This window comes from Oenanthe melanoleuca, chromosome 2, assembly GCF_029582105.1.
Source record: "Oenanthe melanoleuca isolate GR-GAL-2019-014 chromosome 2, OMel1.0, whole genome shotgun sequence".
Lineage (NCBI taxonomy): Eukaryota > Metazoa > Chordata > Aves > Passeriformes > Muscicapidae > Oenanthe > Oenanthe melanoleuca.
This window is the reverse complement of record NC_079335.1, coordinates 68958583-68974858: the sequence shown is the minus strand read 5'-3', so window position 1 is coordinate 68974858 and position 16276 is coordinate 68958583. Positions and strand designations below refer to the sequence as shown.

At 54.7% G+C, this 16276-nt stretch overlaps 1 protein-coding gene across 3 annotated transcripts; it reads left to right on the top strand.

Moving 5' to 3' along the window:
* The first annotated feature begins 2407 nt into the window (after positions 1-2407).
* On the top strand, positions 2408-15420 carry LOC130249309 (myosin-6). 3 transcript variants are annotated; one of them, XM_056483972.1, is made up of 38 exons: positions 2408-2608; positions 3086-3229; positions 3788-3944; positions 4113-4140; positions 4233-4341; positions 4423-4515; positions 4638-4701; positions 5251-5349; positions 5478-5581; positions 6239-6377; positions 6463-6731; positions 7018-7188; positions 7321-7630; positions 7746-7819; positions 7956-8043; positions 8136-8253; positions 8335-8458; positions 8649-8785; positions 8875-9001; positions 9098-9226; positions 9315-9557; positions 9794-9970; positions 10072-10217; positions 10293-10383; positions 10641-11030; positions 11120-11246; positions 11348-11466; positions 11845-12041; positions 12249-12432; positions 12508-12673; positions 12748-12872; positions 12955-13263; positions 13343-13546; positions 13749-13874; positions 13979-14254; positions 14603-14698; positions 15167-15301; positions 15384-15420. In XM_056483972.1, exons 1-38 carry the CDS (start codon positions 2408-2410, stop codon positions 15402-15404), a joined length of 5817 nt encoding a protein of 1938 aa, XP_056339947.1. In that variant the 3' UTR covers positions 15405-15420. The 3 variants fall into 3 exon arrangements, with proteins under 3 accessions (XP_056339947.1, XP_056339949.1, XP_056339948.1); XM_056483974.1 differs by having other exon boundaries at positions 7758-7819; positions 15387-15404; XM_056483973.1 differs by having other exon boundaries at positions 15387-15404.
* Positions 15421-16276: the final 856 nt, after the last annotated feature.

Genomic DNA, 16276 nt, shown 5'->3' with positions numbered 1-16276 from the left:
CCCCTGGTCCTTGAATGCTCTCTTTATTCCATCGTCCCTTTGTCTCCTGCCTGTCCCTCCCCCCCAACTCCTCTGTCCCTCCCCCTTCCCCCGCCACCCTCCCTTCCCCCGTCCATCTGTCGCCCCATCCCTCCCGGTCCCGGCGGCGCCGCTCGATGGACCCCAGGGACCCGGGCGGCTCCGCTCCCCCGCCCAACCCGGCGAGGAAGGGTGGGCTAAAGTATCTGTGGGGCCCTGTGTGGGGTCTGTGGGGCTCTAAAAAGACTCTGTGGAGACTCTCTGTGGCTCTGTGGAGCAGTTATGGGGCTTTATAAGGGCTCTGTGGGGCAGAGGGGATGGTCTGTGGGGCAGGGGAGGGGGAATCTATGGGGCACAATGGGGAGGTGGGGAGCTCCCCGCCCGCGGGAATGTGTCACCTCGCGGGAACACTTGTCACCTCCTTGATGACAAAGTGGACATGGTGTTCGAGGACTGCTGCCAGACCCCCTCCGTCCCTCAGAGCCCTGCCGGCCCCACGGCGCCTCACTGGGGGGACGAGATAACAATCTCCCCCCCCACTCTCCGGCCGTGTCCCAATATAGACCTGGCAGGGTAGAGCTGTCACCACCCCGCGGGTGACGGGACATTGGCCAGGGACCCAGGCTTCCGGGCCCCATAGGCATCCCCTTCACAAGGGTCCCCGGAATTCCAGCCCCATAGATCCCCTCCATGCACAAAGAACCCAGGCATCTGAGACCCATAGAATCATGACAAACTCCACCAAAGCACACTGGTCCCCATAGACTGCCCACACACACAAGGGACCCTGGCACCTGGTCTCCATAGACACCTCCTACACAAGAGCCCCAGGGATCCAGGACCCCTAGCCCACCCCTCATCCCACCCCTACAAGGGCTCTGGACATCCCTTGCTCGCCCCTATAGCTCTGCCCCATAGATCATCCATATGTGGGTCCTGGATGCCAGGGTCACTGGAGAGATGCCACCTTGTGGCTGGGGAAGCGGGGGGAGGTGCCCCCCTCCTTCTCCCTTATCAGCCACCCCCTCCCCAGGAATGCTCCTCCCCTCCTCATCCCTTGATGGTCTATAAAGGCCTTGGGGCTGCGGGGCTGGCATAGGTGTCGGCGTGGGGCAGAGAGGGAGAGGGTGGGGGACATAGTGGGAATGTGGGATGTGGATATGAAGGGATGAGGGACGATATGGGGGGGCTATGGGGTGCACAGGAGGGTTATAGGACTTATGGGGATCTATGGGGCACAAGAATCTGTGGGGAATAGGGGGCACAGGGAGTCTATGGGACACATAAGAGTTCTCTGGGATGTGGGGACCTGTGGGGTACACATGGGGTTATGAGGCACAGAGAACCTAAGAAGTACTGAGGGAAACTGTGGGGGAAAGAGATCTGTGGGGGCACAGCAATCCAGGGGACACTGATGGTCTGTGGGGCACCCAGGGGGCCTATGGGGCACATGGGATCTGTGTGGCAAAGTGATCTATGGGGCACAAAGGGGTCTGTGGGGTAAAGAGGGTCGGCGTGGGGCATGGAGAGTAGTCCTACTCACCCTCCACGTGTTCTTCCAGCTCCCTTCATCTTACCTGCTAGATCCACAGACTCCAGGTGAGGGTGATGCTGTGGGGCAGCATGGGGGGTGCTTTTGGGGATGGGGGGTGCAGCTATGCTGCTGTAGGGTGTATGTGTTGCTGTAGGATCTGCACATCACTACAGGGGATGCATACTTTGCTACGGGGGTGTGCAGGACTCCTGCACTTTTATAGGGGACCCTGATGCATGGGTCTCCGTGCATCACTGTAGGATGCCTGAATCACTATGGGGGTGTGTGCGTGCCTTTATGGATCTTTGTGTTGCAACACTCCAGAGGTTGGAGGTCCCTGGCTGTGGAGGTGCCTGCATCAGTACAGGAGTCTGTACATGGGGCTGTGCATGGCTGTGGGGTCCCTGCATGACTAAAGGGGTCTGCCTACAGCTACGGGGGGTCTGTGCACTGTATAGGGATTGATACGTGGGAGCTTGAATGGCTATAGGATTCTGTGCATGGGGCCATGCACAACTATGAGGTCCTGCTAGGGGTCCTTTAATGGCCATAGGGGTCCCTGCAGGGAGTCCCTGAATCACTGCAGGAGTCTGTGAGTGGGGCAGTGCATGTATACGTGAGTGTGCAGAGGGTATATATATATATAGGGCTCCCGTACATCTGTAGGGACCGTGCATGGGGCTGTGCACAGCTACGAAGCTCTGTGTCTGGCTCTAGTGTCTGCCCCAGCCACGGGGGTCTGGGCATGGCAGTGGGCTCCGGCCAGTGGGAATGTGCGGGGCCATGAAACAAAGGGCGAGAGCCTGTGGCCGCAGCGGCAGCCCCAGGTGATGCCGGTCCCGTGTGCGCGGCAGGATGGCGGACGCGGTGCTGGCAGCGCTGGGAGCAGCAGCCCCCTTCCTGCGGCCGGGCGAGCGGGAGCGGCTGGCAGCGCAGACCAGACCCTTCGACCCCCGCAGCGAGTGCTTCGTCCCCCACCCCCGGGAGGAGTTCGTCCGGGGACGGGTGACGGGGCGGCAAGGAGGGGAGGCCACCGTCCAGACGGAGCTGGGAGAGGTGGGCAGCTGGGGGAGAGGGGGTGAGGGGAGTGGGACAAAGGACTAATGGGGGTGAGGGGTAATGGAAAGAGGGGTTAAGGATGGGAAGGGTTGAGGGCAGGTGGGGGCATAGGGTGTGACTGGTGGGGAAAAGAAGGGGGGATTTGGCATCATGGGGGGTGAGGGGTTGGTGGGAATTAAGGGGGTGAAGAGTTAAGGACGGAGGGATTAGTGGGATGAAACTAATGGGGGACGGGTTAAAGGAGGGAGCAGGGTTGAAGGTTTGTGGGGGGAGCAAACGAAGGAGGCTGATAGTGGTGGGAGCCCTGACCCATTGAAGACTCACAACCGATGGGGGATACCCCCCAACCCATAGGAGACCCCTCCCAACCCACGGAAGAAATCCTACCAACAGAGCACTCCCCTACCCCACGAGGCACCCCCAAACCATGGACACCTCCCAGCCCCCACCCCCATGTCTCCTCATTCTCCCCAGACGGTGACGGTGAAGGAAGCTGACATTCACCAGCAGAACCCCCCCAAATTTGACAAGATCGAGGACATGGCAATGCTGACCTTCCTCCATGAGCCTGCTGTCCTCTACAACCTCAAGGAGCGCTATGCCTCTTGGCTGATCTATGTGAGCCCTCACAAGCCCCTGGAGCACCTGGGAAGTAGGCAGGGCCTTCCCCACAGCCTATGGGGTGGTTAGAAACTAGTGACCCTTCCCTAGAGCTCTTGGGTACCTAGAATCAGATGGCCTTCCAGAGACTCTGTGGGCCACCTAAAACCAGGTGTGGCTTTTCACGGGCTTTGGGACACCTAGAACCTGGTGGCCCTTCTCCAGCTACACCCAGACCCAAGATATCCCATTTTCAGGCTGTCTCAGCCACCAAGAGCTGAGATGTTGCATCCCCTGACCCCTTTGGCCATCCAGATCCAAGATGTCACTTCAGTAGCCCCATTGATGGGACATAATATGTCCCATCCCCAGACCCCTTGGGCCACTGACAGTTGACATGTCCCATTTCTGCATGTTGTGTGCCACCCAGACCAAGATGTCCCTTCTCCAGCTCCTTCTGGAACAACCAAAATCAGGACATTCCATCACCACATCCCTTGGGCCACCTAGGCCTAGGATGTCCTCACCTGGTGGGGTGGCACCTCCTGACTCGGACCCACCTGTCCTTTTCTTCAGACTTATTCAGGGCTCTTCTGTGTGACTGTCAACCCCTACAAGTGGTTGCCCGTCTACAATGCTGAGGTGGTGGCTGCCTACCGGGGAAAGAAGCGGAGTGAAGCTCCACCCCACATCTTCTCCATCTCTGACAATGCCTACCAGAGCATGCTGACAGGTAAGGATGTCCTGCGAGGATCTCAAACTAGAAAACCCCACTCCAAAAAACGGCTCCTGATTTAGAACTGGTTCTCACCTGGAACGATGGAGAACCTCAGCCTCAACCCCAAAACCCCAAGCATGTTTCCCAACTTCATCCCACCTGACTCCTCTCTTCTCTTGGCAGACCGAGAGAACCAGTCCATCCTCATCACGTAAGACCCTGCTTTGTCCAACCCTTCCCCATAGCAGTGGGGTGGGATGAAAGACCAGGATGTTATCCAATATTTCACTGTTGCCCTCCCAGCGGAGAATCCGGGGCGGGGAAGACTGTCAACACCAAGAGGGTCATCCAGTACTTTGCCAGCATTGCTGCCATTGGCGACCGCAAGAAGGAGGTGACCAATAGCAGCAAGGTGAGTACCTCAATCCATGTACCTTTGGCACAGAGTGCACCCCAGTGGTGTCCACACACAGCATTGTCCCACCCCATCCAGGGCACCCTGGAGGACCAGATCATCCAGGCCAACCCTGCCTTGGAAGCCTTCGGCAATGCCAAGACCCTCCGAAATGACAACTCATCCCGATTTGTGAGTGATGGGGGTGGGTTCTGTGAGGAAGGGTCTGTGGGGCGGTTTGTGGGACAGGGTCTGTGGTGTAGGATCTGCTGCATGAAGGCAGCCACCTCCACCTCCTTCCACTATTCTCCCAGGGGAAGTTCATCCGGATCCATTTCGGGGCCACTGGGAAGTTGGCATCAGCTGATATTGAGACCTGTAAGTGGGTTGAGAGCCCAATGAGAAGATGTATTGCAGTCATTCATCCATCCATCCATCCATGGACTTTTCCATCCATGGATTTGTTCATCCATCCTAGGACTCATCCATGTATGGACTCCCACATCCACCCATGAATTGGATCCATCTATCCAGGAACTCCATTCATCCATACATATCTCCCTCCCTCCCTCCTTCTCTCCCTCCCTCCCTCCTTCTCTCCCTCCCTCCCATCACCCCTTCATCCCCATCTCCTTATCCCACCATCCACCTGACCCTCCATCTCCAATTCTTTGTTCCTCCATCTCCTTGCCTACCTCCCCTCCACCCACGTCCATCCCTTCATCTGTTTCCATGGTTGATGGATCCATCATCTCATCCCATTATCCATCTCACCTTCCATTTTCCTCTCTTCTTCCCTCCATCTCCTCATCTCACCATCCAGATACCCCTCCTTTTCAATCTTCTCATCCTACCATCCATCTCTCCGTACCTCAATACATCTCCTCACGCCAACCTCCATCCTCCTTCTCTCCATACCCACCTCAGACCTCCTGGAGAAGTCCCGTGTCATTTTCCAGCTGAAGGCTGAGAGAAACTACCACATCTTTTATCAGATCCTCTCCAACAAGAAGCCAGAGCTGCTGGGTGAGTAGGGTGCTTGGCCCTGAGTCTTTGACTTCTCTGCTCCTTCCTGGGGCAGTTGAGGATGATTTGGGGCTGTTTAGCCAGTGCAAATGCTCAGTTTTTCTCTCTGTCCTGGGCCCACGGAGCAGAGATGCTTCTCATCACGAACAACCCCTATGACTACAGTTATGTCTCCCAAGGAGAGGTGACTGTGGCCTCCATCGATGACTCTGAAGAGCTGTTGGCAACCGACGTAAGTGGTGGGTGGGCAGGTGGACATCCCCACGATGAATTGAAGGTGAAGTGCCAGGTGGATGGTTGAGATAGTAGAAGATGGATGGGTGGAGGAGAGAAGAACATAGGGATGAGGGGTGGAGGAGGAAGGGTGGAAGATGGTGGATTGGTGGAGTGGGATAATGTGGGGTGAGGGACAGAAGGTAGGACACGAGGCAGGGGGTGGAGGAGGTTGTGGGTGGAGATAAAAACAGATGGGGGAGCACTTTAGGTGGACATATGTGTCCATGGGTGAACAAGTCTACAGGTTGATGAGTCCATGGATGCATGGATGGAATTAATGGTGAATGGATGAGTCCATGGATGGATGAGTCCATGGATGGATGGATGGATGGATCCATGGTTAGAAGAGTCCATGGATAGGTGAATGGATGACTGTAGTCCTCAGATGGATGGATGGATCCATGGATGGATGGCCAGATAGATCCATGGATATATGAGTCCACGGATGGATGGGTGAATCCATAATGGGTGAATCAATGGGTGTATGAGTCACCAGATGGATGAAGGAATTGATGAGCTGGAGGGGCAGAGGGACACAAATGGTGGCCAGCAGAGAGCCATGACCACAGCTGATGGCAAGGTCCTCTCCCACCCCCCTCTATCTACCACCCAGAGCGCTTTTGATGTCCTGGGCTTCACAGCTGAGGAGAAGGCTGGAGTCTACAAGCTGACAGGTGCCATCATGCACTTTGGCAACATGAAGTTCAAGCAGAAACAACGGGAAGAGCAGGCAGAACCAGATGGTACTGAAGGTGAGTGGGTACAGGATGACATTGGTCTTGGGGTCACCAGGTTAGGTGGAATCTGACAGCATGTCTTCTTCTTGACACTCTGCAGATGCTGACAAGTCAGCCTACTTGATGGGGCTGAACTCAGCTGACCTTCTCAAGGGGTTGTGTCACCCCCGGGTGAAGGTGGGCAATGAATATGTCACCAAGGGGCAGAATGTCCAGCAGGTGTACTACTCCATTGGGGCCTTGGCCAAGGCTGTATATGAGAAGATGTTCAACTGGATGGTGGTGAGGATCAACAACTCTCTGGATACCAAGCAGCCAAGGCAGTACTTCATTGGTGTGCTGGACATCGCTGGATTTGAGATCTTTGATGTGAGGACTGAGGGGGTGACAGGGTGTTTGTCTTCCTAGGGGTTGAGTTGATCCAGCTGGGTGTTGAGATGATCTTCTGAAGCTTCATGTTGAGTTCTTCTGGAAACTTGACCTCTTTGGGCCTTATGTTGATCCTCTTGGGTGTTGAGTTGACCTCATTGATACTACTGGGCATTGTGTTGACCCAGCTGGGGCTCAGGTTCAACTATGTGTCTCATCAAGTGTTCTGTTGAGTTTTGAGTTGATCTAGTTAAACCCATTTGCCATCTCGTCTCTCCTTCCCCAGTTCAACAGCTTTGAGCAGCTCTGCATCAACTTCACCAACGAGAAGCTGCAGCAGTTTTTCAACCACCACATGTTCGTGCTGGAGCAGGAGGAATACAAGAAGGAGGGCATTGAGTGGGAGTTCATTGACTTTGGCATGGACCTCCAGGCCTGCATTGACCTCATAGAGAAGGTATCACCTCCCTCAGGGCCTTATGGGGGTGAAGGGACTTCTGGGGAAGGCCCTTTCAGTTGGAGCCTGTGAGGGACCCCAAAGTTGGTCAGCTGGGTTGTGCTTGATGTCCTCCACCACTTTTCTTCCTAGCCCATGGGGATCATGTCCATCCTGGAGGAGGAGTGCATGTTTCCCAAAGCCTCTGACATGACCTTCAAGGCCAAGCTCTTTGATAATCACCTGGGGAAGTCAGCCAACTTTGGGAAGCCACGGAATGTCAAGGGGAAGCCAGAGGCCCATTTCTCTCTTGTCCACTATGCTGGCACAGTGGACTACAACATCATTGGGTGGCTGGAGAAGAACAAGGACCCCCTCAATGAGACAGTGGTGGGGCTCTACCAGAAATCAGCCCTGAAGCTCTTGGCCAACCTCTTCTCCAACTATGCTGGGACAGATGCTGGTGGGTGAATGGGTGGTGGAGTGATGGAGGAATGAGTTGGTGGAGAAGAATACTGTCCACTAGTCATCCACTAGTCACCCTCTTTCCTGTGTTACCCTACCCCTCTTTTCTCCAGGTGGTGATGGAGGGAAGGGGAAAGGAGCTAAGAAGAAAGGTTCTTCCTTTCAGACCGTCTCAGCCCTGCATCGGGTGAGGGACCTACATAGTAGACCCAGTGTGGGGCAGTAGGAGGACAACCTCCTGAGTGGTGGATCATCCCTTCAGACCCACAGACCCTCTCTTGCTCTCTCATTAGTCAGCTTTTTCCCTCCTCCCTCCTCAACAGGAGAACCTCAACAAGCTCATGGCCAACCTCAAGACCACTCATCCTCACTTTGTCCGCTGCATCATCCCCAATGAGCGGAAGGAGCCAGGTGAGCAAAGGGCAGGGATGGCAAGGAAATGGCAAGGAAAAAGGTGGTAGATGTTGCTAGTGGTTGACACTACCCCTCTAACCCACTGCCAGGTGTGATGGACAATCCTCTGGTAATGCACCAGCTCCGCTGCAATGGGGTGCTAGAGGGCATCCGCATCTGCCGCAAGGGCTTCCCCAACCGCATCCTCTATGGGGACTTCCGCCAGCGGTAGGCACAGAAATATGGGGCGGTGGGGGACAATCCCACTGGGGCTGACCTCAGGGTTTTCCTGTCCTCTCTGATCACCAGGTACCGCATCCTGAACCCTGCTGCCATCCCTGAGGGGCAGTTCATTGACAGCCGCAAGGGCGCTGAGAAGCTCCTGGGATCCATTGACATTGACCACAACCAGTACAAATTTGGACACACCAAAGTAAGGGCACATGATTTCTCCATGTTCCTACCAACCATGGAGTCATGTGGACCCCATGGTCTCACCACTGATGTGTCCACCTGCCTATCAACCCCACCATCCATTGCTTCATCCCACCTACAACCTATCCATCTGTCCACGAACCCTTCCCAACCAATCTACGCTCTCACTTGCCTCCTTCCTCCATCAGGTCTTTTTCAAAGCTGGGCTACTGGGACTTCTGGAGGAGATGCGGGATGAGCGCCTCTCCCGCATCATCACCCGCATCCAGGCTCAGGCCCGAGGGCAGCTCATGCGCATTGAGTTCAAGAAGATCCTGGAGCGCCGGTGAGAGGGAAAGGGTTTTTCTCCTTGAGAAGGGTCCTCTGGCGGGTCACCAGATTTGTGGTGTAGTGGCATCTGTGTCACCATTTTAGGGACTCACTGCTGGTGATCCAGTGGAACATCAGGGCCTTCATGGGGGTGAAGAACTGGCCTTGGATGAAGCTCTACTTCAAGATCAAGCCCTTGTTGAAGAGTGCCGAGACAGAGAAAGAGATGCAGGTGGGAGGAGGTGATGAGGCGGGCAGCTTGGGTTGGGTGGGGTTGATGGATGGAGGGGATTTGATGTAGCTACTGGTCTCCTGGGCTTTGCTTCAGAACATGAAGGAGGAGTTTGGGCGGCTGAAGGAGGCCCTGGAGAAGTCAGAGACCCGGCGCAAGGATCTGGAGGAGAAGATGGTCTCCATGCTGCAGGAGAAGAATGACCTTCAGCTCCAAGTGCAGGCTGTGAGTGAGACTTCCCCCCAAAACCATGTCAGAAGGGTGACCAGCACCCCTCCAGGGCCACTCTATTTCACCTACCACTCCAATACAGGAGCAGGACAACCTCAATGATGCTGAGGAGCGCTGTGACCAGCTGATCAAGAACAAAATCCAGCTGGAGGCCAAGGTGAAGGAGCTGACAGAGCGACTGGAGGATGAGGAAGAGATGAACGCAGAGCTGACAGCTAGGAAGAGGAAGCTGGAGGATGAGTGTTCAGAGCTGAAAAAGGATATTGATGATCTAGAGCTGACTCTGGCCAAGGTGGAGAAAGAGAAACATGCCACCGAGAACAAGGTGAGGGTGAAGAGAGGCCTTGACCCTAACTTGTGGGGATTTGGGTCAACACAACCTGGTGGTGGTGTTGGGCTGAGGAGATTCAAGGCTAGTTGATCTGGGCTACATGAAGACTCAACATCCTTTGGGTTCTCTACCACTGCAGTGGATTAATTGGCCAAGGACAACAGCAGTGTCACCCAGTTTTGCTCTACCTCTGGTACCAAGCTGGAGGCCTAGTGTTTCTCTTCCTTCAGGTCAAGAACCTCACAGAGGAGATGGCTGGGCTGGATGAAACCATTGCCAAGCTAACAAAGGAAAAGAAGGCTCTGCAAGAATCTCACCAGCAGACGCTGGATGACCTGCAGGCAGAGGAAGACAAAGTCAATACCCTGACAAAAGCCAAACTCAAGATGGAACAGCAAGTGGATGATGTGAGTGTGGTCTAGTCCCAACATGGGTAATGCTGAGAAGCTTTCTGGGGCAGGTATGATGGAAAACTGAGGTTTCCCCCCATTTCCATGTTTCCACACAGCTTGAAGGCTCCCTGGAACAGGAGAAGAAGGTCCGGATGGATCTGGAACGGGCCAAAAGGAAGCTGGAAGGTGACTTGAAACTGACCCAGGAGAACATAATGGACCTGGAGAATGACAAGCAGCAGCTGGAGGAGAAGCTCAAGAAGTAAAGATCGACCTCTTTCCCCAGTCTAAACTGGTCAAGGGGCAAGGGCAGGGACCTCACTGCTTTCATTTGCAGGAAAGAGTTTGAGATCAACCAGCAGAACAGCAAGATTGAGGATGAGCAGGCCCTGGCTCTGCAGCTCCAGAAGAAGCTGAAAGAGCTGCAGGTGAGGGATCTGTTCTCTGCTTATTTGGGCTGGACTGTAGAGCCTCCAGCTGGTTGGGTTGAGGTGAAGAGTCTCTATCTGGTTAGGCTGAGTTAGGAGTTTCCAGTTTGTTGGCAAATGTTCAGATGTCTGGGACAAGCTGAAGAGTTTTAGTTTGTTGGGGTGAGTTGAAAACTCTCCAGCTCAATTGGTTGAGTTGAGTGGAGGAGTTGGGTGGAGCCAAGTCTGCTGAAAACATGTTCATCCCTGGAGCACAGGCGAGGATTGAGGAGCTGGAGGAGGAACTGGAAGCAGAGCGGACAGGCAGGGCCAAGGTGGAGAAGCTGCGCTCAGACCTGTCCCGGGAGCTGGAGGAGATCAGTGAGCGGCTGGAGGAGGCGGGTGGTGCCACATCAGTGCAGATCGAGCTCAACAAGAAGCGGGAGGCGGAGTTCCAGAAGATGCGGCGGGATCTGGAGGAGGCCACGCTGCAGCACGAGGCCACGGCCGCTGCGCTGCGCAAGAAGCACGCCGACAGCGTGGCCGAGCTCAGCGAGCAGATCGACAACCTACAGCGCGTCAAGCAGAAGCTGGAGAAGGAGAAGAGCGAGCTCAAGCTGGAGCTGGATGACCTCAGCTCCAACATGGAGCAACTGATAAAGGCCAAGGTAGAAAGAGGCCAAGGTAGACATCTTATCTCCGCTATGGGCATCATTCTCCTGCTTCATTCCTTCCCTCCATACTTTCCTCCTCCAAGGTGGGCATGGAGAAGGTCTCTCGCACGATGGAGGACCAGGCAGCTGAACACCGGGCCAAGCTGGAGGAGACACAACGGGTCCTCAATGACACCAGCACCCAACGGGCCAAGCTCCAGACTGAGAATGGTGGGAACCCTGACCCCCATACTCCTCACCCCACATCCTCAGCCCCTGCCCCACATCTTCCATCCCTGCCACACCCTTGAAAACCTGCCCTATCTCTGCAGGAGAGCTGTCACGCCAGCTGGAGGAAAAGGAAGCCCTTGTCTCTCAATTAACTAGGGGCAAGCAGTCATACACCCAGCAGATGGAAGACTTGAAGAGGCAGCTGGAGGAGGAGATGAAGGTGAGATTTGTGGGATGGCTGATAAAGTTTCCAGGAGGGCCACAAGACAAGGTGTCCTTGACCCTCATGGTGGTAGACCAGTTCAGTGGAGTTGTTGCATCTAAGAGTGGTTGAGTTGGGTTGCATTGGTCTAGTAGCTGAGAGGTTGTGCTGAGCACGTCAGCTGAAGCAGCTGGGTAGGCCTATGGGCAGATGGGTGGCATTGGACGAGGGGAATTCAAACTGGGCCAGATTAGAGATAGCTATCTTTAGATCTCTCTGAGTCTAGATGTGCGGAATTTGTTTGGGATGATCTAGAGAAGATCTGGCTGATTGCTTACTGAGTTTGAGCACCTACACATAGCTCAAGTTCACCTTCCCCTTACCACTCCCTCCCAGGCCAAGAATGCACTGGCTCATGCCCTCCAGTCAGCCCGGCATGACTGTGACCTGCTCAGGGAGCAGTATGAGGAGGAGACAGAGGCCAAGGCTGAGCTCCAGCGCTCCCTCTCCAAGGCCAATTCTGAGGTGGCACAGTGGAGGACCAAGTATGAGACAGATGCCATCCAACGCACTGAGGAGCTGGAGGAGGCCAAGTGAGTCATCTCACCACGAAGGGAGTTTCTATGGGGCAGGGGAGAGTGGAGACTCTTCCACAGTACAAGGATCTGGAGAATGTATAGGAATCTGGAAATGGTAGAGGAGATCCAGAGCAGAGCCTCAGCCAGCCAGTGGGCAGAAGAAAGTTTGAGTTGACCTATTTGGTCCATGGGTCACCAGAGCCAGGTTTTCTCCCATGGCAGGAAGAAGCTGGCCCAGCGGCTGCAGGAGGCTGAGGAAGCAGTGGAGGCGGTCAATGCCAAATGTTCTTCCCTGGAGAAGACCAAGCACCGGCTGCAGAACGAGATTGAAGATCTCATGGCAGATGTGGAGCGATCAAATGCAGCAGCTGCTGCATTGGACAAAAAGCAGAGGAACTTTGACAAGGTAGAAGGACACAGGGGTGAGACAGGAGCAGATGGGAGACATGGGGAGAGAGGGTGACCCCCTGCTTTGCTCCAGATCTTGACTGAGTGGAAGCAGAAGTTTGAAGAGTCACAGATGGAGCTGGATGCATCACAGAAAGAGGCCAGATCCCTCAGCACTGAGCTCTTCAAGCTGAAGAATGCCTATGAGGAGTCACTTGAGCACCTGGAGACCTTCAAAAGGGAGAACAAGAATCTCCAAGGTGAGATCATGGTATTCCCCCTGCCCACCTTGTTCTCCACCACCTCCAAGTCTGATGAAATCTTATCCGGGCAGAGGAGATCTCGGACCTGACGGAGCAGCTGGGTGGCAGCCACAAGACCATCCATGAACTGGAGAAGGTCCGGAAGCAGCTGGATGCTGAGAAACTGGAGCTCCAGGCTGCACTGGAAGAGGCTGAGGTGAGCCAAATCACATCCCCACGAAGCTCTAATCTGTCCTAGTCTTCTGTGTGGGCCTCCAATTTCTCTCTGTCTCCACCAGGCGTCTCTGGAGCATGAGGAGGGAAAGATCCTGAGGGCCCAGCTGGAGTTCAACCAGGTGAAGGCAGACTATGAGCGCAAGCTGGCCGAGAAGGACGAGGAGATGGAGCAGGCCAAGCGCAACCACCTGCGCGTGGTGGACTCGCTGCAGACCTCGCTGGACGCCGAGACCCGGAGCCGCAACGAGGCCCTGAGGTTGAAGAAGAAGATGGAGGGTGACCTCAATGAGATGGAGATCCAGCTCAGCCATGCCAACCGTGTGGCTGCTGAGGCTCAGTCCCACCTGAAAGGAGCCCAGGCTCACCTCAAGGTGGGATCACTCACCGCTAAGGAGATCTTCCTAGCCCCTTGGAGCTCCTGGCTGATGTCCATTCTATGTATCCCAACAGGACACCCAACTGCAGCTGGATGATGTGGTAAGAGCCAATGAAGACCTGAAGGAGAATATTGCCATTGTGGAGAGGAGAAACAACCTTCTCCAGTCAGAGCTGGAGGAGATGCAGGCAGTGGTGGAACAGACTGAGAGGGCCCGCAAGTTGGCTGAGCAGGAGCTGATTGAGGCCAGTGAGAGAGTCCAGCTTCTCCACTCACAGGTGAGACCTCATATCCCTTCAAGGAGAGAGGTCACCTCAATCCATGGGTGGGCTTCTAATGGGTTGAGTTACCAAGATCTCCAGATCTTTTAAACCTGCAGAGTTGGCAGGGAATAGGGGGGCATTAAGTACTGGAGGGGTTGAAGAAGGATGGGTCAGCAGTTCTACAGACACGTTCTGAGATCCTCTCCTCTAACTCTAGAACACCAGCCTCATCAACCAGAAGAAGAAGATGGAGGCTGACATCTCCCAGCTGCAGACGGAGGTGGAAGAGGCCATCCAGGAGTGCAGGAATGCTGAGGAGAAGGCCAAGAAAGCCATCACTGATGTGAGTGCCATGGTGGGACCAACATCTAGGACACCTTCCACTGGAGGGTGATGGAGAGCATGCTTTGGTCCTCTCCTTCTCTGCTTGCTTCTGTCCTTGGGCAGGCGGCCATGATGGCAGAGGAGCTGAAGAAGGAGCAGGACACCAGCGCCCACCTGGAGCGGATGAAGAAGAACATGGAGCAGACCATCAAGGACCTGCAGATGAGACTGGATGAGGCTGAGCAGTTGGCCCTGAAAGGGGGCAAGAAGCAGCTGCAGAAGCTGGAGGCTCGTGTGCGGGAGCTGGAGAATGAGCTGGAGGCTGAGCAGAAGCGCCATGCTGAGAGTGTCAAGGGTCTCCGCAAATCCGAGCGTCGTGTCAAGGAGCTCAGCTACCAGGTGGGTTGCCTGAGGTGGCCAGAGAGACATGGATAAACTAAACCACCCACTGTGTGTATATCTGATACTGTAGTGGGATCCAGAATATTGTCATGAGCCACTCAGGCCACTTCTTGGTGTCCCAGCGTCCAGTGTCTTTGTATGATCCAGAACCTCAGGTGGGACCTCCTAGTGGGCAAGAAGACATCCCACTTCCTGCTCCCAGAGCTAAGGCCACCCACAGATCTAGAGAAGCTCCACTTCACTCCCCAAGAATATGATTAACTGCTTCCTGACCCTCATTTCTCTGGTGGTGATTTGAAGAACAGGTAGAGTCAAGTCACAATCCATGTGTGTCTCACCCTACAGACAGAGGAGGACCGTAAAAATATGATCCGGCTCCAGGACCTCGTGGACAAGCTCCAGCTGAAGGTCAAGGCCTACAAGCGACAGGCAGAGGAGGCGGTGAGCATCAGGCGGGCAGCTGTGTGACCACCCCCCAGGAGGGGACAGCGTGGGTTTAGGATGTGGGAGAGCATGTGGGGAGTAGCAGGAGGCTTTGGGGTGGTCAAGGGGTGGGGTGTCAGGGGATGAGGAGGGTGGGTTGGTGATGGGATTGAGAGATGATGGTTGGATGTGCGAAGGAAGGAAGGGAAGGATGACTGAGTGGATGGAAAGAAGGACAGACGGCTTGAAGTTTTTGTGGGTGGAAAATTGGATGGATGGATGGATGGATGGATGGATGGATGGATGGATGGATGGATGGATCACTGAGTAGATGGCTCTGGTGGTTTGGAAATGCCTGAAGAAACAGGTGGTTCTACTGTGGGCCAGATGGAGCAATAAGAAAGTCAGGTGTATGGAGAGCATTTGGGGTGGCAGGAGGCCAGAGAGAGCTGTGTGGGAGCCTCACTGGTGTCCCTGCCCCCTCAGGAGGAGCAGGCCAACACCAACCTGGCCAAGTTCCGCAAGGCGCAGCATGAGCTGGATGAGGCAGAGGAGCGCGCCGACATCGCTGAGTCCCAGGTCAACAAGCTGCGGGCCAAGAGCCGCGACATCGGAGCCAAGGTGGGACTTTCCCCTGCCCACAGGTGCCTCGTGGGCCACCCCACGGCTGCCCCACATCAGCCCTGTTTTTCTCCTCCATCAGAAGGGGCTCAATGAAGAGTGAAGCTCTGGATCCTCAAGTATCCTACCTGAACTCGCAGCTGTCCCACTTAGACTTCCATGTGCCCAATTCCCTTTAGCCCCCCCAAGCTTGGTCAGCAAATAAAAAGCATTGAGCAACAGCAGTTTGTGTTGGGTTGGGTTTGTGTTGGGAGGGTGGGGTTACCTCATTGTATGGCACCTGTAATATGGATGGAGCCCATACAAGTTTCTAGTAAATCTGAAATTTATGAAGAACAAATTTATGGGATGTGGAAAAAGGGGTAGGCCATGTGGGAGTATTATAGAAGCACTGTCAGAGTATTCAGAGATGCAGTGAGGATGGCCAAAGTCCCCTTGGAATTGAATCTGGCAAGTTATAACAAGAACAACAAGGGCTTCTATCGGTATATCAGCAGCAAAAGAAAGATTAGGGAAAATATGAGGCCACTGCTGAATCAGATGAGAGAACATCTCTATGGAGAAAGACCTGGGAGTCTTGGTGGATGACAAGTTGACTATGAACTGTCCTTGGGGCCAGGAGGGCCAATAGTGTGCTGGGGTGCATCGGGAAGTGTGTGACCAGCATGTCAAAGGAGATGATCCTGCCCCTTTATTTGGCTATATTGAGGCCACATCTGCAGTACTGTGGTTCCAGTTCTGGGCTCATCAGCACAAGAAAGACAAGGAGTTACTAGAGAGGGTCCAGCGGAGGCCACAAAGATGATCTGGGATCTGGAGCATCTCTCCAGGGAAAGAGACTGAGGGAGCTGTACCAAAGTCTAGAGAAGACTCAGAGGGGATCTCATCAATGTGCCTCAAAGGCAGGTGTCCAGAGGATGGTGCCAGACCCTTCAGTGGTGCCCAGAGACGGGACAAGAAGCAATGGCATTAAAC